The sequence below is a fragment of the Peromyscus eremicus genome, chromosome X (assembly GCF_949786415.1).
Source record: "Peromyscus eremicus chromosome X, PerEre_H2_v1, whole genome shotgun sequence".
Lineage (NCBI taxonomy): Eukaryota > Metazoa > Chordata > Mammalia > Rodentia > Cricetidae > Peromyscus > Peromyscus eremicus.
This window is the reverse complement of record NC_081439.1, coordinates 33,219,166-33,239,202: the sequence shown is the minus strand read 5'-3', so window position 1 is coordinate 33,239,202 and position 20,037 is coordinate 33,219,166. Positions and strand designations below refer to the sequence as shown.

The window sequence follows — 20,037 nt, the reverse complement described above, 5'->3', positions numbered from 1 at the left end:
ACATAGTTATATTAGTTGTATCACAAATAATCAAAAGACTCATCCAAGTTTTAAAATACAGTTTGCATTATAGTGTTCAGGTAAAAGAAAATCTGAAATAACTTCATTTCTTCTTCTGCCCTTAATATGGCATGTTAGAACTGACTGAGACCTTGGAGAATATCTGCATGGTGAGAGCTTCAAGTTATAGATAAGAAGTGATTAAAAAACTTATATTTGATTAGTCATGGCAGCATTATTCATGGTAGACCCAAAGGAGAAACAACTGATGGATGGATTAGCCAAATAAGGTATACATGACATTTCATTCCACTCTAAAAAGAAATGGGGCTGAGGAGATGGCTTAGTGGGCAAAAACACTTACTGGGCAAGCCTGATGACCTGAATTAGGTTCTTAGAACCCATGGTAGAGGAGGGAATTATTCACAAATGTTGTCCTATGACCACTATACATGAGCCATGACAAATGCACACACACACAAAAGACACACCTATGCACCCATGCACACACATGTGCCTTTTTCTCTAACACACGCACTAAATGAAAAAAATTAAAATATAAAAAGGAATGAGTTACTGATACATGCTATAACATAGATGATCGTCAGAAATGTTCTCAGGTGAGATATGCCATGAAGGACCACCACATTTTGGATATTTCTATTTGTATGACCTATCAAGGATAGAAGAATCTATAGACAGAGAAGAAAACTTAATTGTTCAGGGAAAGAGACTGGGAAGTGACTTCAGGGATATAGACTATGTCATTTATTTTTGAATAGAGAGAATATTCTGGAATTGGATGGTAGTGACAGTTCTAATTGCTATGAAGAAAGGGCTGAGAGGGGCTTATCGTATCTTGGGAGTCATAGCAGAGTTGGGAGTAGGTCAGGGGTGGCCAGGGCAGGCTATCTTCAGGAATGAGTTTAAGAAGAAGTTGGTCAAGAAAAGAGTGAAGGGAAGGGCTTTCTGAGAAGGAATGATGGGTATGAAATCAGGAGCTGGGCAGTGGGGGAAATTGGGAAACTCCAAGAAGCCAAGAGGAGTTGGATGATGGTGGTGAGGAGGAGGAGGAGAAGGAGGGAGAGGAGGAAGAGGAGGAGGCAGAAGTAGCAATGGTTGGTGGCCGGGAGTGAGGGGATTAGCAAGGATCAGTAGCCCATGCAGAGCAGTCTGGTTTTTATTCAAAGATCAGTGGGCAGCCTTTAAAGTCTAAAAGTCATATGATTATATTTTGCTTTCAAATCATCATGTTGGAGGAGATCAGGAGAGGTGAAGAGTAGATTAATTAGGTGACTCTAGTAAGAGGACTCCAGATAAGAACAGGCTGATAGCAGGTGGAGGATCTGAAGAGTAGTGGACAGATTTGAAATGCTTATTAGAAATTAAAATTTGGTACTCTTAAATACAAAGATTTTGTCCCTGTGCTTTTTCCAATCATGGTCTCAATATCTCTTGCTCATATAATCCCTCCTCTCTCTCGCCGATTGGACTCCTGGAGCTCCACGTGGGGCTTGGCCATGGATCTCTGTATCTGCTTCCATCAGTAATTGGATGAGAGTTCTATCATGACAGTTAGGGTGTTTGGCCATCCGATCACCAGAGTAGGTCAGCTCAGGCACTCTCTCGACCATTGCCAGTAGTCTATAGTGGAAGTATCTTTGTGGATTTCTGGGAACCTCTCTAGCACTCTGCTTCTTCCTACTCCTATGGGGTCCTCACCTATCATAGTATCTCCTTCCTTGTTCTCCCACTCTGTTCCTGATCCAGCTGGGACCTCCCGCTCCTCTAAGCTCTCTTTCCCCCGACCCTTGCCCTCCATTACCCAGGGACAAATAGCCAAACTAGTGGAAACACATGAACTGTGAACCAATAGCTGAGGAGCCCCCAGCTGGACCAGGCCCTCTGGATAAGTGAGACAGTTGATTAGCTTGAACTATTTAGGAGGCCCCCAGGCAGTGGGACCAGAACCTGTCTTTGGTGCATGAACTGGCTTTTTGGAACCTAGGGCCTATGCTGAGACACTTTGCTCAGCCTTTGTGTGGGGAGGAGGGGACTGGACCTGCCTCAGCTGAATCTACCAGGCTGGGCTGAATCCCCAGAGGAGACCTTGCCTTGGAGGAGGTGGGAATGGGGGGTGGATTGGTGGGAAGGCTGGGGGGTGGGAGGAGGGAGGACGGGGGAATCTGTGGCTAATATGTAAAATTAAATTAATTAAAAAAAAAAACAAAGATTTTTGCCACACAACCATCGCCTTTGACTTCATTAGATGTATCTTGGTTCAATACTTCCTTTTGAGTGTGTGCATTACTGTGGAGTTCAGAAGTCAATCTTGAGTCATTCCTTAGGCACTGTCCACTTTATTATTTTGAGACAGGCTTTCTCACTGGCCTGGAGCTTGCCAAGTGAGATAAGTTGGCTGACCACTTAGCCCTGGGAATCAGCTTGCTTCTGCAATCCCAGCACAGTGATTACATCAAGTGCTACCACACCTGGCTTTTAAAAACAAAAAAAATAAATAAATCAAGGATTCTGGGGATGAACCCAGGCCTGAGCTATCTCCCTAATCTTCAATAGGTTCTTTTTCTCTGCTTGGTAGAGAATGTGAAATTCTTATTTCTTCTCAACAACTTCCTCCACTCCCTGCAATGTTCAACGTGAAACACGCAGAGAATTTCTCAGCCTGTATGTCTTTCTATCTGAAAAATGAAGACGGCAAATGGATCACCTAATCCACCTGTCATTCTGCTTATTGATGTAAGGTCTTGTACTGTTTTCTTTAACTGATTATGTTAGCCATTCATTGAAATGTAGAAAACCCACTAGGGGCCCCTGTAAGAAAAGATTTAAAAAAAAAAAAAGACTCACATGTGTCCTAGGCTGGCCTAGGACTATAAACCTAATGTGTAGCTGATAATGGATGACCTTCAACATCTTATCCTCCTGCTTCTACCTCCTGAGCACTAGAATTGCAGCTCATCTGGGGAACAAAGCCAGGGCATTGTGCATGCTAGGCATACATTCTACCAACCAACTATATCCCCGCCCAATTATAAATTTTTAAGAATTACTCCTGGTAGTATTTTGAATGACTTTTCTAAAGCCAACGATTACAAGTTCTACCATTTTAGAATGGAAAATTCATTGTTTTTAATTAAAAGGCTTTAGACCCTGATGTCTTGAGACTAATGAAATAGCCAGCAATGGAAGATACCAGCTATGTTTCTTCCATTTGTAAGCTTTGGTGTCCTGTCCTTGTTTCCAGATCTATTTTTGCCCAGTGATTAGCTACATATTTCTAGAACAAGGCAGAGATTGGTCACTAGAGCTTAGATCTCTAATTTGAGGTGACAGTCCCTACCTTGATAGAATTCAACAAATTCTTTGTATGTGAGGGTAGGATGTTGGGGGAGTCAAATAAATATTTTAATAGAGTTGGAAGCTACCATTTGAAATGAATTGTAAATAAGAGTATAGTGTGATACACCTATAATCCTAGCTATTTGGGAAGCTGAGTCAGGAGGATTTCGAGTTCAAGGTCAGCTGGGAAGTATAATGTTAATCTGTCTGAGAAAGGAGCTGAGGCTTCTTGGCTAATAAAGTCATCATTTTAACATGTGAAATGTAGCTAAGATTATGGCGAGGAAAGCGAGTCATTCACTTTGTTTGCAAAATTTAAGGGAACACCAAAAAAAAAAAAAGTGAAGAATTGTGCTGACTAACTAGTCTTATGTCAACTTGACACATAAATGAGTTATCTGAAAGGAGGAACCTCAACTGAAAAGATACCTCCTTAAGATCAGGCTGTAAGGCATTTTCTTAATTAGTGAGTGAGTGAGGGCCCAGCCCATTGTAGGTGGTGCCATCCCTGGGTTTGTTGTCCTGGGTTCTATAAGAAAGCAGGCGGAGCAAACCAGGGGAGCAAACCAGTAAGCAGCACCCCTCCATGGCCTCTGCATCAGCTCTTCCTTCCAGGTTCCTGCCCTGCTTGAGTTCCTACTCTGACTGGTTTTGATGATGAACAATGATGTAGAAGTGTAAGTCAAATAAAACATTTCCTCCCCAAGTTCCTTTTGGTCATGGTGTTTCATCACAGCAATAGAGACCCTAACTAAGACAAAGATAGAAATATTTCTATGTAATATTTTTGAAAATCAAACTTTGTAATCAAGACATATGCCTTTCTCACCTAACCCTAGTCCCAGCAATGCTTGGCATGGTGGTTTCCCTACTTAGTAACAAAGGGAATGAATGATGAGGTCAACCATCAGCTAGGTTTCAGACATCAGGAAAAATTAGGGATAAACCTCCCGAGTGACATATGAGGTAAGAAGTTAAGATAAGCCTGGAATAGAGATTGGGTTGGGTGAATATCTGTCCCTGTTATGTGTTTGTGGAAACATTTGCCTAACATCTGAACTATGAGAGGCGGTGCTATTTTTACAATGGCAGGTACCTTCTCCACAAGGCACATGGAATAATAGCATCTTGCATCTCTGTGTGGGAGTAGGTTCCTAGAACATCCCTTGTGGATACTGCCCTGTTGTAGCACTTGAAAGAAACTGCAGTGTAATTGAAATTAGCAGTGATGTGTAAACAATGGAGAAAAAGTAGTAACATGGCAAGAACTTAAAGCACACGAAGGTCTGTATACAAGAATAGCACTAGACTTGCTCTGTATTGTATCAAGGATAGTTTCTAGGAAGAAGCTATTAGCTCAGCATTACATTTAATGACAAGAGTGCTCCCCAGAGAGATGACTCGGTTTAGAGTTCTGGCTGCTTTTTCAGAGGATCTGAGATGGGTTTCCAGCACCCATACCAAGCAGCCTACAACTACCTGCAACTCTAGTTCCAGGAGATCTGATTCTCATCTGGCCTCTATGGGCATCTGCACTCATGTGCACATTTCTACACACACACACACACACACACACACACACACACACACACACAGTTGTGTGTGTGTGTTCCCTAAATAACTGCCCTAAAAATGGGGAAAAGGTCACAGAACGACAGTTTACATTTATGGGACGAATTTAATGGAACCTGTGTTTTAGAGTCCGTGCCAATTCCAGCATTTTTTTCTTCCTAAATCTATTCCCAGGAAATATGAAAGTCCTCTATATTATTCGTATATGTTTTAGATTAATTCCATAAAATTTAGCCAGAGGGAACCTCAACGTGGAAGTATACCATCTGTTGTTGCCTCAAATTGCAAATGAAATTTGCTGAACTAATTCATGAAAATGGTTTGATAATTTTTTCTCTGTTTTTGCACTATATCTTTCATTTTTTAAGACATCACAGCTTGATTAATTGGAAAGTGTATCCTGTTTTCTCACCTATACAAATTTCTATTTTGACTGTGAGAGACAGGGTGGATGAAAATATCTTGTTTTGGTCTTAGGAGCCTTGGACTAAAGTTCTGGTTCTGCAAGTATTACTTTAGGCAAGGCTTCTAACTTCTTTAAGCCATTTCCTTTGTAAAATTTGTTATTATATTGATATTGATATTAATGGTAATTAATAAGAAATGAAGTAAGTAAGTGATGATATCAGGAACCACCAGGAATATGGGCAGTGAGGATTTAAGATAAATATGGATCAGAAGATTGAGATGTGAAGGTTCTCTTTACAGCTCTGAAATTTAATGCATGTATGATTGTTGACTTGAGTCAAGCCGAACTCATTCTTGATCCCACTTCTATTCACCTCCACCTCCAATCCAATAATGACTGACAATATGGATTAGATAATCACAACAGTATGAAATCTCAGCAAATCATATTTAAATGGACCAGATAATAGTCTCTTGATCACTTGGGTGAAACTGTTTATAGAAGAATGTTTAATCTAGGATTATTATCAGATTAATTGCTCACTTTTTATTCTTTCTCTGAACTAGCAGCTTGCATGTTTTGCTGAACACTGTGAACACTGGCCCTCACGCACAGTACAACCAGCATATCTGGTAGTGCAGTTATGCATGTTATGTTTGCCGTTAGATTTTAGGGACATTCATAGCTCTGGGCATTACTATGAACTTTGAAATGTGATTTCTCTGTGTTAGAACACTAGCTTGGATGTTGGTCATCTTCAATTGAGCACATGACTTACTTTTTGGCTAGGCTTAATGGGTAAGGGATAGTTATGGGTAACTTGTGGCCTACTATATTAGTCAGAGTTCTTCAGAGAAATCATTGTTTTTTATTAAAAATTAATTTTATTTTATGTGTATGAGTGTTTTGCCTGCAATGCCTTGTATATGAGGAGACCAGGGCACTGGATCCACTAGAACTGGAGTTACAGACAGTTGTGAGCTGCCATGTGGGTGCTGGGAATTGAACCTGAGTCCTCTGGAAGAGCTGCCAGGGCTCTTAACTGCTCAGTTATCTCTCTAGTCCAGAGAGAAATAGTTTTTATCCAGGGAAACTGCACCTACAGTTTTACTTTTTAAGTTTCATTTTGAAGTAATGAAGACTGAACCTAGGACTTTGTGTAAGTTTGGGTTTTTATTGCTGTGATAAATCATCATGACCAAGACAACTTATAAAAGAAAGTGTTTGATTAGGCTTAATGTCTGAGTGAAGGCCTCGTGGCAGGAACAACTGAGAGCAAGGAGAAAGCAGAGAGCACATTAGGAAGGACATGAGTCTTTTGAAACCTCAAAGCCTGCTTCCAGTGACAAACCTCCTCCAAAAAAGCCACACCTCCTAATCCTTCCCAAACATTTCTGTCAGTTGTGTACCAAGTATTCAAACATAGGAGCTTATGGAGGTCATTTTCTTTCAAACCACCACAGACCTTTCACATGTTGAGCAAACACTCAACCATTGAGCTATATCCTTCAGTTTTGTTTTTTAAATCATGATCTGAGGTAACAAATGGAAAATAATCCTGTAAATTTGGCTGTTATTTAAAGAATGAGTTTGTTCACAAGCCATCTTTGCCTGATAAGTATAGCTCTCACTCCTCACCATAGAAGTAGATAGAGACCATAACAGAAATCCATAACTGGTCAAAATATACAGAACAATTTATTGTGGAATGCCCATCCCCAGTGGATAACACAGCTCCTGAACATAAGGCTCAGGAATATTGAGGAAGAGAGAGCAGGAAGCATGGAGGAACTATAAGACCAGAAAGTATGATGTGAGATTATATTTCTTAAAAATGACAGGGAAGGTACACCCACATACTACAATAATATGGCTACCTAAAAAATAAGAACACTAATAGACATGCTAAAGTGGGAGTGGGAAATTTCAAGGGGCCCCATCCTTAGACAAAGAACTGTAGGAAACTAAGGAATGCTGAGAAAGGGCAAATTAGTCTTTCCCAGGAATAAGCCCTTTAATTGGTCAGCCTTAAAATCATACACACACAAGCAACACTAAATAAACTCAGCATGTTGTATTTATATATTTGTATATATGTATGTATTTGTGTAACATATATAACATATATGTGTATGTAACAATAATAATCAAAATAAAGAGGCCTTATATTTGAGAGGGAACACTGAGGTGTATGGAGGGATTAGAGGGAGGGAAAGGAAGGGAGAAATGATGTAATTAATTATATTTTAATTAAAATAAAAAATATGTAAGTACAAAAATAAGAGGGCTGGAAGAATGGCTTAGAAGTTAATGGTATTGTGGTAGTTTGAATAAGAATTTGGCCCCCATGGGCTCATGTATTTGAATGCTTAGTCACCAGGGAGTGGCAATATTTGAAAGATTAGAAGGTATGATTGTGTGAGTATGTGTGTCACTGGCAGTGGGCATTGAAGTTTCAAAAGCCACCCTAGGCCTGGTTTCTCTCTCTTTGCCTATGGACCATGATGTAGAATTCTAAGCCACTTCTCCAGCACTATATCTGCCTGCCTGCCACTATGCTCCCTGCCATGAATTGTTGGAACACAGTCCATGAATGAAGATGTATGAGGAGAATTCTGATTGCTTGTGAGAAGACTCCAAAAAAACAGGACAAGAGTTCTGTGACCTCAGGCCTCCAAAGCACAGGATTGTTCTTGGAATATGCTTTTGTGCCTCTCCCAGGATCATGGTCTTGCCTTGGTCATGGTGTCTTTTCATAACAATAGAATAGTGACTAAGACAGCCAGGCACTATTCTTGCAAAAGTTCAGTTTCCAACATTCATATCTATTGGCTCAAAATGGCTCACAACCACCTATAACTCCACTTCTGGACTCCACAAGCACCTGCCCTCACATGCACAAACATGCACCTCCAGATACACACACATAATGAAAAACTTAAAATATCTTCCTGTAAATAAATAAATAAATAAAACTATGAGAAAGATAATATATTTCAGAAGGACATTCAGACCAACTTCTAAAATAGTTCATTCACATAGTTCTTAACAGAGCAATGGAAAAGTAACTAAGACACTCTCCTAATTTATTCTGGACCCTTTCCACACTCTTTCACATTAGTGCTCAAATACAGGACCTTACACATGCGAGGCAAATACCACCACTGAGCTAACATCTCAGCAAAATGGTCCCCCTTTAGTTTATTTTGAGACAGAGTCTCACTATTTTGGGAAGGCTGGCTTTGAACTCACTGCAAAGCCTAGACTATCTTCAGAACTTGTGACCCTCTCACCTCAGTCTCCAAGTAGCTAGTATTTCAGGCATTTGCCTTCACATCTGCCTCATGTAGATAATTTTGGGTTGGCTACATAATATTGGAAATAAGCTAATTTTAAAACAACAGTTTCTCTAGCCTGTAAAATCATAGCATAAAATGGTTTGAAAGCTGATGACATAGTCTCCCAGGAAAATTCTTTGTTTAAATCAGATACTCAGAATCTATCATCCCAAGGAAATATGGTTATTAAAATTTTTTTGATCATAGTACATGACTGAACTATAACATACTATCAGATTTTGTTATTTATTGTTCTGCTTGTAGTAAAGACATTGATAATGTATCTGTCTATCTATCATTAGGTGTTTTTAAATTTTCATTGTATGTGAGACACAAGTAAGAAAAAAGGTGAGTTGGCAGATGGGTTGTGTAAGGACAGGAATTTTCATCATTACACAGTTGTTACATGTTTCCTGTCTGGCTTTGTGACTACTTTGCCTCTCATCTGTGATTTCCAAGCTGTGATACATAAATGCCTTACAACAGCAACAAGAACAACAGTGAGACATCAGGGTTGCTAAGACATTAAAAGAATAAAAAAACATTTATTTTATGTGTATGAGTCTTTGTATGTATGTATGTATGTATACTATGTGTGTGGCTTGGTATGTGCAGAGGCCAGAAGAGGCCATCAGATCCCCTGGGATGGTTTTGAGCTGCATGTGGGTGCTGTGCATGGAATCCTGATCCCCTGCAAGAGCAGCAAGTGTTCATAACTGCTGAGCCATCTTTCCAGCCTGATTAAAAGGTTGAGATAGAGACACACATGAATGCTAGGTTGGCTGCTTTTAACATGGCTTCCCTGACTTTAGAACTAAGATAAGTGAGCCAAGTATTCAGAGTTTTCCCACTTTAAATATCATCTGCTGTGGAGTCTATGGGGTTCATCGCTCAGGATTTCTTTCTAAGAAATGTTTCCTAGTCTCTGAATGGTCACTTATGCAAACATCTATATTAGATATATTAGATTGTGACTCAGCACCTGGCCATGGGTCTGGGTGAGGGGATTCCTATTAAGTAAATTAGACCTTCTCACAATCAACTCATCTAGCAATATGCCATCATGCCTAATTTCTGAAAATTTCTTTTATTCTGTCTTTTTTTCTCCTTTTTTTGGCACTGGGGATTGAACTCAGGGCCTCTAGCATGCTAGCCTTGCACTCTGCCACTTTGTTCTATCCCTCAATCCCTTTTTTACTTTTCATTTTGAGATTGGATCTAGGTATACTGCAAAGGTTGGACTGGAACTTACTCTGTAGTCAGGCAGATCTTGAATTTGTGATCACCCATCCTCACTCTCCTGGGTTGCCTGGATAACAGGCATGGGCCTCTCTTGAAAAATTCTCTGCAACTTAATTTTTCTCACTAAGCATTTTTTAAACCAACATTTCAAATAAAAACAGGAACAATATTTCTTCTGGCCTAGACCTCAGTTTAGTGTAGGCTGGCCTCTATTTGCTGGCTATTCTCCGGCCTCAGTCTACCTATTGCTGGGAGAACAAGCTAGTACCCATATTTTGGAAAGCTGCTCAGATGATGCCAAGGGCAAGAACCACGGACTGGGAGTTAACCTGCCAAGAGTCAAGAACTAAAGAGTTCAACCCGGGCGGAGGTGCGCCCAGCTGAGGGAAAAGTCCTGTCCGTTAGTTAGTCTAGGACCCCACCTAGCTGATTGAATGGGAAGTTCCATCGTCTGCATCTCCAGCTACGCACCAATCAAACATCAGGACCTGCGGTTCTCTGCGCGGTAGTCCCGCCCCCGGATAGCATAGCCCCGCCCTTCCGACAGTGAGGCCCAACCCCCTCCCTGTGCTCTTATTGCGTAGGCTCCGAGGTGGGGAGCAAGATTCGATTCTGCGTGGTTCCTGGTGTTTAGATTCAGGCTCGCACTCACGCTCTTCTGTCTCCTGTTTTCCTCCACCCAGGAGTGCGAGTGGCTTGGTTGTCCACCCGTGGCTAAGCAGCGAAGTGCCATGAAGCCGGCAGTGATGCGGTAGGTGGCAGGGCGTGGAAGGGCTTGGAGGGCGCTGTCCTGGGGTGCCCACGCCTGCCTTTGCAGCGCAGAGCGGGGCGGAAGAAGCAGTGGGCGGGACAGAGGCAATGGATGTTTGGCTTTGCAGGAAAAGGCACCCGCAGCCTAGACTCGGGCCCACCGGTCTAGCCTGAAAGAATGTCACCCTACTTTAGCGACATCTGGCACTTTTAAAAGGGATGACTCAGGGTGTTCCCTTGAAATTCCTATCCCTTTGCTCACCAGGGGTGTGGCTGGAACCTTGGGATATCCCGTTTTCCGTTTGCCGAAAGCTAGTATTTTCTGTTCCTCCTTGCCTTGCCAGCCCTTTTCTCTTTGAAAAACATTTTGGAGGTTACATGCTTGACACACTTGGAATCTGACTTAAGTATGTTATCACATGTGCCAAGATTGTAGAGTGCCGTTTGGTTCTCCTAAGCTGATTCATCTATTTTTAATTATTTTAGATTTATTTTTATTATTTTATGTGTATGAGTGTTTTCCTTGCATGTACACCTGTGCACCACATTCATGCATGGTACCTGAAGAAGTGGTGAGCCTCTGTGTGGGTGGGTGCTGGGAATCAAACTCTGGTCCTTTTGCAACAAGTGCTCTTAACCACTGAGCCAACTCTCCAGCCCCTTGTTACTTTATTTTTGAGACAGGGTTTCACTATGTAATCTTGGCTGGCTGGCCTCGAACTCAAAGAAATCCACCTGCCTATGGCTCTCCAGTGCTGGGGTTAAGGACATGTGCCACACTTCCAGCTCTCACCTGTATATTTATTCATCGGTTTGAGAGAAACAGCCCAAGTAATACAGGTTAGCCTCGGACCCAGGGCACTCCTTCAGCTTTCAACTTTTTTAGTGCTGAGATTTACAGATGTTTGTTATCATGCCCAGTTTAGAACATTGCTTTGGTAAGCGACAAGGCCCTTGTAATGAAAGTGCTCCATTGGAAAACAGGGGCAACTAGAGTGCCTTTTGGTAGATGTGCTTTTTCCAGCTGGCATAGTTAAGGACCAAGGTCTTTAGACTGAAGGGCGGCATATCTGGCTGTCCCTAACTCACAACATGCAATTTTTTTCTGCTTGCTTGGTTTCCAAGAGCATGACACTTGCTCTGGGTTCAGAAGTCATCCTGCTGTGGTTGGGCTTGACCTTGAGTGTAAACACCAGGGTTCTTGATCTGCCTTTACTGTTCCTAGGAACCTTGCTATCAGGTGAGCCAAGTGGGTTATCTCCCCGCTCACCACCACCTAAGCTTTGTCAAACTATTTGAAGACAGGTTGAAAGTCATTACAAGGGCATGGTTAACTTTAGACATAATGTGAAAGGTTTCTGTAAGTTGTGTGGCCTTGCCCGTGTGCCTTCTTCCACAAGATCTTTTAAAAGTGTCATAAAATTATATTTTTCATGTGTATGAGTGTTTTGCTTGCTAGTATGCATGTGTTCCATAAGCATGCCTGATGCCAGTGGAGACCATAGAGGGCATCACATCCCCTGGAACTTGAGTTGTAGATGGTTGTGAGCCACCGTGTGAGTGCTTGTAACCAAACCTAGGTCTCCTGCAAGAGCAAGAAGTACTCTTCACTGGGCTAGAGACTTAGCTAAGGGTAGTGGCTGCTCTTCCAGGGGACCCAGGTTCAAGGACTCCAGTTGTAGGAGATCTGACCCCCTCATTTGGCCTCTTTAGGCACTGTATACATGTAGTGCACAGACATACAGGGAGGCAGAACACCTATACACATAAAAATAAAATCTCATTTTTTTTAAAAAAAGAAGTGGTTGTAATTATTGAGCTGTCTCTCTAGCCCCCACAACACCTTTCTTGAGCTCTTGTACCCCAGTTTAGAAGTGCTTCCTTGCACTCTTTACCTTTTGTGCCTTTCTTGTTAGTCCTATTGAAGCTTAATTTCTGTCAGTGTCTAGTAGAGAAGTAATCCCTTCCTTAGTTATGATAAAAGATAAGTTAGATATGAAACCTTAGACTCACAAATATAAGATAGATAGGGTATCTTCTTTAATTTTGCCAAATACAAATAGACTAGTTATTATAAATAGACTAGATACTGTAACTGTAATTCTTGCTTGATAATTGTTTTGTTATCTGTAATTTTACTATGTAAAAGTTAAAACCTTCCCTTTAAAAAAAAGAAAAGGGGAAGTGCTGTGGGATGGTCTGTATGTCAAATGTGTTGCTCTGATTGGTTAATAAATAAAATACTGATGGATTTTAGAAATACTAAAATTCCTGCCAGTAGCCAGGCAGGAAGTATAGGTGGGACTAACAGAGAAGAGAATTGAGAGAACAGGAAGGCAGAGGGAGAGACACTGCCAGCCACCGCCATGACAAGGGAGATGTAAAGTACCAGTAAGCCACGAGCCACGTGGCAACTTATAGATTAATAGAAATGGGTTAATTTAAGATATAAGAACAGTTAACAAGAAGCCTGAGCCATTAGGCCAAACAGTTTAAATAATGTGAGCGTCTGCGTGTTTATTTTATAAGTGGGCTGTCGAACTGCCGGGGCTTGGTGGGACCCGGAGAGAAAACTCTCTAGCTACAGAGTACAGACTTTCTGAGGCGATCAGGTTATTTGGTGTTTGCTTGTGCAGCTTTTTGCCAGATGCACATGAGTCACCTCACTTGATTTGGTCTGCATATTGAGGTATTTTCTCAGAGTAGTGGGCATATGAATAACCTTGCCTGTGCTATTGTAGCTAAGGTGCTGGGGAGCAGCCAGCCCAGGCCTTCATTCATTCTAAGCAAGTCTTCTACCACTGAGCTAACACCCCCAGGCTTGCACTGCCTGATAATACACTAACAGTTTTTTTTTCCCATTTTCTCCATAGTTGGAACCTAAGATGGGGCCAATTCGTTTCTTTTCATAACTCCAGGTGACTCTGTAGCTCCCTAGGCAAGCCATGGAGAGATTGAAATTCTCAGCCTTCTTTCATTAGAAAGGTTCAATCCTGGGGTTCTGTGGCCTGAGTATCCTAAAAGTCCCATGACAGTTTCCTCTGAAAGCCTAGGGATTATGTTGTGTGGCTCTTGTGGGCTTATCGGAAATAAGGAAGCTAGGGAATCTTGAGGGACTGAGGGACTAGGTATTTATTAAGCAATTCTCCTGCCTCTTCTACTTCACTGCTTCATCACCTACCAATGGGGCTATGGTCTGAGCACAGTGCTGTTAAGAGATTTTTGTCATACCACATCACAGAGTATGCTTACACAAACCCAGACGAGACAGCCTAGACCAAATGTTATAACTTACAACTCCCAGGCTGGAAACCTACAGCACAGTACTGTATTGAATGGTGTGGGCAATTGGAACACAGGGGTGAGTTATTTCTATGTCTAAAACAGAAAAGATAGAGTATTAATATGGTGTAGAAAATTTAAAAAAAGGGTGTACTCCTTTACCATTAATGGAGCTTACAGGACTAGAAGTTGGTCTAGGTGAAGTCAGCTCAAAACACAAATATATGGTACAGCTGTTAAAAAGCTATTCTTTTTCATATTATTGTCCTACAAGCCTTTTTTTCAAGTTTTAAGATATACAGTTCAGGGATTAGAGAGATAGATAGCTGGTTAAAAGCACTTGCTGCTCTCCCAGAGGACCTGAGTTCGAATCCCAGCACCCATGTCAGACAGCTCATAACCACCTGTAACTCTAGCTCAGAAGAGTCATTGCCTTGCGAAGGACCCCATAGGCACCTACATACACCAACACACATGTCCACATACCCACATACAGACACACACCTCTACCTCTTGAATATTGTGGCATGTGTCACCACCCTTGATTTTATGTATGCTGGAAACTGAACCCAGGGCCTCAAGCACGATAGGCAGTCACTCCACCAACTCAGCTATATGCTCAGTTCATACAGCTTTTTTTAAAAAAGTGTTCAAATAGTCTTTGAACATATTTACTATCTTTTAAGGCTGCATACAAAACTTAGGGCCGTGAGATTGACTTTGCAAATATGTCGACCCAGGTGTTTTTTCTGTATTCAGATACCCCTTTTATGTTACTGGGGTTTGAAATCAGGGCCATTTTGTCTTTGAGCTAGTGGTAGCAATGGAAATGATTAGCTTTTCTTTTTGCAATGGGTTCTTCATATTTGTGTGTGCATGTGGGTTGAGGTATATGCACATGTATGTTTACAAGTGTGTTTGTTTGCATGCAGAAACAAGAGCAAGCTATTAGATATCCTGCTCTATCACTGGCCTTATTCCCATGAGACAGGAGCTCTCACTGAGACTAGAGTTTATCATTTAGGCTAGACTGGCTGGCCAGCTTGTATAGCAAACATTCTTACCCACTGAGTTATCTCCCCAGTCTCTACAGTGTTTTTTATTTAAAAAATATTATTTTGTGTATGTGTGTATACCTGTATGATGAACGTGTGTGTGTGTGTGTGTGTGTGTGTGTGTGTGTGTGCGTCCGTGCGCACGCGCGCGCACGCATGTGGAGGTCAAAGGACAGCTTTGTGGAGTCAGTTCTTTCCTTTTATCTTTCTGTGGGTCCTGGGGGATTGAACTCAGGTTGTCAGGATTGTGAAGGATTGTGACTTTATCACCCTCCATCCCCTGTATGTTCTTTAAAACTAGTTATGTTCTGTTGCAGAATCCTGGTTTATGAAATGGCAGGATACAGGTATACATAACCTACTTCCATGAGTAATAGATTTGAACTTACATAAAAATGTATACAATGCTGAAAAATAGAAAATCTAAATCACATTGTGAGAAAATTCAAATTTGAAGGTTAACATCAAGACAACTGGAATATTAACCAGTGTAGAAAAGTACAGAAAAAAGAAAGGGTACTGTGTGAAAAAAATGCCAAGTGACTGGCAGCCATATTGATAAACAGTGTTGTAGCTTGAGTTTTCCTGCCTGGCCCACAGTCAGGACAAATCTCTCTCACCTGCCAGTCCCACAGCCACTCAGACCCGACCAAGTAAACACAGAGACTTATATTGGTTACAAACTGTATGGCCGTGGCAGGCTTCTTGCTAACTGTTCTTACAGCTTAAATTAATTCATTTCCATTAATCTATACCTTGCCACATGGCTCGTGGCTTACCAGGATCTTCACATGCAGCTTGTCATGGTGGCGGCTGGCAGTGTCTCTCTCACTCAGCCTTCCACTTCCCAGCTTTATTCTCCTCCTTGTCCCGCCTACACTTCCTGCCTAGCCAATGGCCAATCAGTTTTATTTATTGACTAATTAGCAACACATGTGACATACAGAACATCCCACAGCACTTCCCCCTTTTTTTTTTTCAAAAAGGAAGGTTTTAACCTTAACAAAGTAAAATTACACATAATTTGGGAATTTGGGCATAGCTTCTCTTACTACTTCCTGCTGGAGGGGGGCGCTGTATCTTATGGGGAAACAAAGAAAATTTTAGAATTATGGAATAGTCCATGAGGCTGTATCGTCTGAGCCAGATGCCTTCAAACCATTCTGGATGTTGGATCATCTGGGCCATGGTGTCATCGGAGACCTTTCAGGGGGTCTTGGCTGGTCAAACCTGATGTATCTTAATCTTGAACAAATCCATAGCCTCTGGCTTTCTGTGGGAACAAAAGCAGAGACTCTTTTCCAAAGTAACATATCCTTATATCCAAATTTTGAAGTCAAGGTATAAATATAAAAAGTAGGTAAAATATACATACTGGTTTAACTCAGCTTCCTTTACAATCAAATATCTCTCTGCAGTTAAGAATCCCAAAGACAACACAATCCAGATTCTCTGTGTAATATTCATCTCTACCTGGCTTATTTTTTATACTACCTTTACTGTCTCTTTAAAGACTTTATTTTAAAAAACTATTTATTTCTTTATATAACTGTATATATTCCTTTTTCTCTCTCTTTCAAGCCTACGTACATTTTTACACACATTGTAAACTATTACATCTGAATCTGTCTTATTGTGAATCTATTGCTTTAACCTGCAGCAGCTGTGGCTGCTGGCTCCGCCCACCTCAGCTTCCCAACATGGCTATGTTTACCACTAGCTCTGGGAGCTATCGTGGGTCTATGCTTTTATCCAAGCAGCATGTAGCCCAGAAACCTCTTTTTTTGTTTTGTACTAGCAAAGTCTAAATCCACCATGCAGCTTAATGTGCCACTTGCAGAGGCCTCATTCCTGCCATACTTCAAGTCAAGCATGCACACCAGGAACCCACCAGTAGCTCAAACCTGCAGCTGCCGCTCATTTGAGAGAGACAATTAGGAACTGTTTTTAGCTCCGTTTTAGAATCTTTTTTTTCTCAGGTTTTAGGTGGAAACTCTTGCCACCACGTTGGACGCCACAGTGTAGAAGGCATAAAGGCTAAAGTCCTCCAGCAAGCATTTCTGTGTCAGTGGGCCAACAGGGACTGTGTCACAGCTAAATAAGTTGATCAGGAGGCTAAGGAGTTAAAATTTCCAGTGCGCAAGTATGCATAATTTATGTTCTTTTACAGCTGAATTAATTGGCTTGGTGAAAGGTCAAAGATTTAATCTAGCAGCACATAATTGTCAAAACTACATGCAGGTAGATTCTTACAAAATATTTTTACTGAGTGACTTTTCACTGAATGCTTTAACTCAGTAGCTTGCTCTAAGAAAAGGTAAAAATGTAATTTTTTGGTTAGTCATTATACTCACATTATGTAGTAAGAATTTGCTAGTAACTTGAGCTAGAGGACTTGACAGTGTTTAGAATTCTTGATCCCTTCAGTAACTTTTCAGCTTTCACAGATCAGTTTGTTAATTTCTGGTGTATGCACGGGCGCGTGCGTGCGTGAGAGAGAGAGAGAGAGAGAGAGAGAGAGAGAGAGAGAGAGAGAGAGAGAGAGAGAGAGAGAGAGATCTCACTATTTAGTCCTTGCTGTTCTGGAACTCACTGTGTAGACCAGGCTTGCCTTGAACTCAGGAATCTGCCACCCTACAAAGCTAGTGTATTTTATTACCAATATGGTAGAGTATGGTTGTCAGCACTTAAACAACAGTAAGCTAACATCAGCTTACCAAGTTTTGTTTTGTTTTGTTTTTGAGAGAGAATTGACAAGGCTCCTTTGGGTACATAGCTTTTAGTTTCATTCATTAGGGTCCTAGGAAATTTCTAGACAAGTCTACTAAGTTCTTTGAGTGCAAAGGGTTGATTCAAAGTCTAAAGATGATTAGTTTGTAATTGAGCTTATCTTCCTTATTGAGGAGGAAATATGGTGTGATAATAAAGAACAAAGCATGTACTAAAGCTGCTGTGTAGTGAGATACTCTGGAGGAGGTGATGTCTTGCAGATTCCCAGAGAAGCAGCTCTGAAAACTATTTTAAATATGCTTTCTCTTGTTTTCCAGGCTTTGTACCTTGAACAGGGGGCTTCTTACTCATGGCAGAGGACTGACTCAAAGATCCCAGTACACCAAAAACCATGGACCCGTACACATCCGTGAAGGCAAGCATGATTGTTTTTACCTTTTGTGCCTACATGATGAAAAAGCCCATTTCCCTTGGGAGGTGCACAGAATGATAGCAGCAGTAATGAACTGTACATGTTAAAGATTTACTTTTAATTAATTACACACATGTGTGTGGGGGTTGGGGGTGGATATGCGCACATGAATACATGTACATGCGGAGATGTCAGTTTTCTTTGGAGTTACAGGTGGTTCTGAGCCACCTGATATAGGTGCTGGGAACTGAATTCAGGTCTTCCACAAGAGCAGTACATGCTCCTAACCACTGCATCATCTCTCTATCCCTGAGACATACATGTTAAGTGTCGATGTTTCATAAACATCACATTTATAAAAGAATTAAGATACTTGCATAATAGCTTGAGGTAGAAATCTGAGAGAGAATTTGAGGTGTTCCTAGGAGCCTTGGGGACTGAGCAGTTTCTTCTTTCCACTACTGGAACAGAGATATAGTCATGAGGAAGAAATGAGCCTGCCATTTGTATTAACCTTAGCACTTGTCTGTAGTTTTGTTAGAGGGACCCTGTTAATGTATGCTTAATTGCACTTAGTTTCACTTACTAATATCATTTGCAGACTATGGTATGTCTTAGAAATTAGAAATACTCATAAAAATTAAAATTGTCAACTCTTTAAAAGGTCTAAGTGAGAGAGGGGGAGGGGACAGTATGAATATATGTAAAATTGAAGTTTCTTGGTTCTCAGCACCGACCCCTCTTTACACTGACTAAACTAGTGAGAACTGTGTTATCTCAGTGAGCATCAGTAGTCTGTATACTGTTTGGTCTGTTTTCTATACATTCTTCTATTCAGGAGGAAATTCAGTAATTTACTAATGGTTATGTTTTGCAGTTCTTTATGATTTAACCATAATTTGTGCGTGCACCAAGTATGTGACACAAAGGTCTGATAGAAAATCCACCGCTTTCATGAGGCTGCATGTTATTCTTGCTGTAATTTGGTTTTGATTGTTTTAGTTATTGAAGGACCAAGTATAGCTACATTTAATTTCCCATAACTGGAATGTGTAATTTGAAATGCTAGAAAAAACACATTATTTGAAATATTGTATGTTTATTTTCTAATTTCAAATTACTGCTGATTATCTAATTATTTTCCCCTTTCCATATATAGCATGTCCATCTATCCATGTGAATCATGGTATGTGGTAATTAGTATCAATTTTTTCCTTCAGTGCTTATGATTTAACCTAATTCACTCTCGCATAGTGGGCATTAATTAAAATTAAATCAGACTCTTTGCTTTACCTTGATTTAAGTCTTTGCTTTATTTTTCTGCCTTAAACTGATCTAATTAGAAAGTGTAGGGGGGGTGCACACTTTTAATCCCAGCACTCGGGAGGCACAGCCAGGCAGATCTCTGTGAGTTCGAGGCCAGCCTGGTCTACAGAGCGAGATCCAGGACAGGCACCAAAACTACATGGAGAAACCTTGTCTCAAAACAACAACAACAACAAAAAGAATAGTGTAAATATGTGAGAAATCAATTGCAATAAAGCTCAGTTTTGGATATTAGTCTTAGTTGCTGAACTAAGTAATTTGGTCTAATACTGCCTATAAGATGATGGGTGGAGATCCTGTGAATAAATATCTTTGTTCGCAGACTGGGAAGATAGCACAATTTGTGAAGTACTTGCCATGGGGGCATTAGAACCTGAGGCTGATCCCTAGTACCCATGTAAAAAAGCCAGATGTGTTGGCATACGCTTGTAATCGCAGCACTGAATACGCGGAATCACAGGGATGGATACTCAGGGCTCACTGGCCGGTTAACCTAGCCTACTTAGCAAGCTGCAGGCCAGTGAGAAACCCTGTCTCAATAAACAAACAACAAAGTGGATC

At 41.0% G+C, this 20,037-nt stretch overlaps 1 protein-coding gene across 2 annotated transcripts in view; it reads left to right on the top strand.

Annotated features, from left to right (window-relative positions):
- Positions 1 to 10,473: 10,473 nt before the first annotated feature.
- Acot9 (acyl-CoA thioesterase 9) overlaps positions 10,474 to 20,037 on the top strand; it is a 44,214-nt gene continuing 34,650 nt past the window's right edge. The window contains exons 1-3 of one of the 2 annotated variants that reach the window (XM_059250790.1): positions 10,475 to 10,672; positions 18,056 to 18,153; positions 19,310 to 19,336. In XM_059250790.1, coding sequence (XP_059106773.1) covers positions 10,653 to 10,672; positions 18,056 to 18,153; positions 19,310 to 19,336 — 145 coding nt within the window. In that variant the 5' untranslated portion in view covers positions 10,475 to 10,652. Of the gene's footprint in view, positions 10,673 to 18,055; positions 18,154 to 19,309; positions 19,337 to 20,037 lie in introns of both variants that reach the window. The other variant, XM_059250791.1, reaches the window with a different exon arrangement.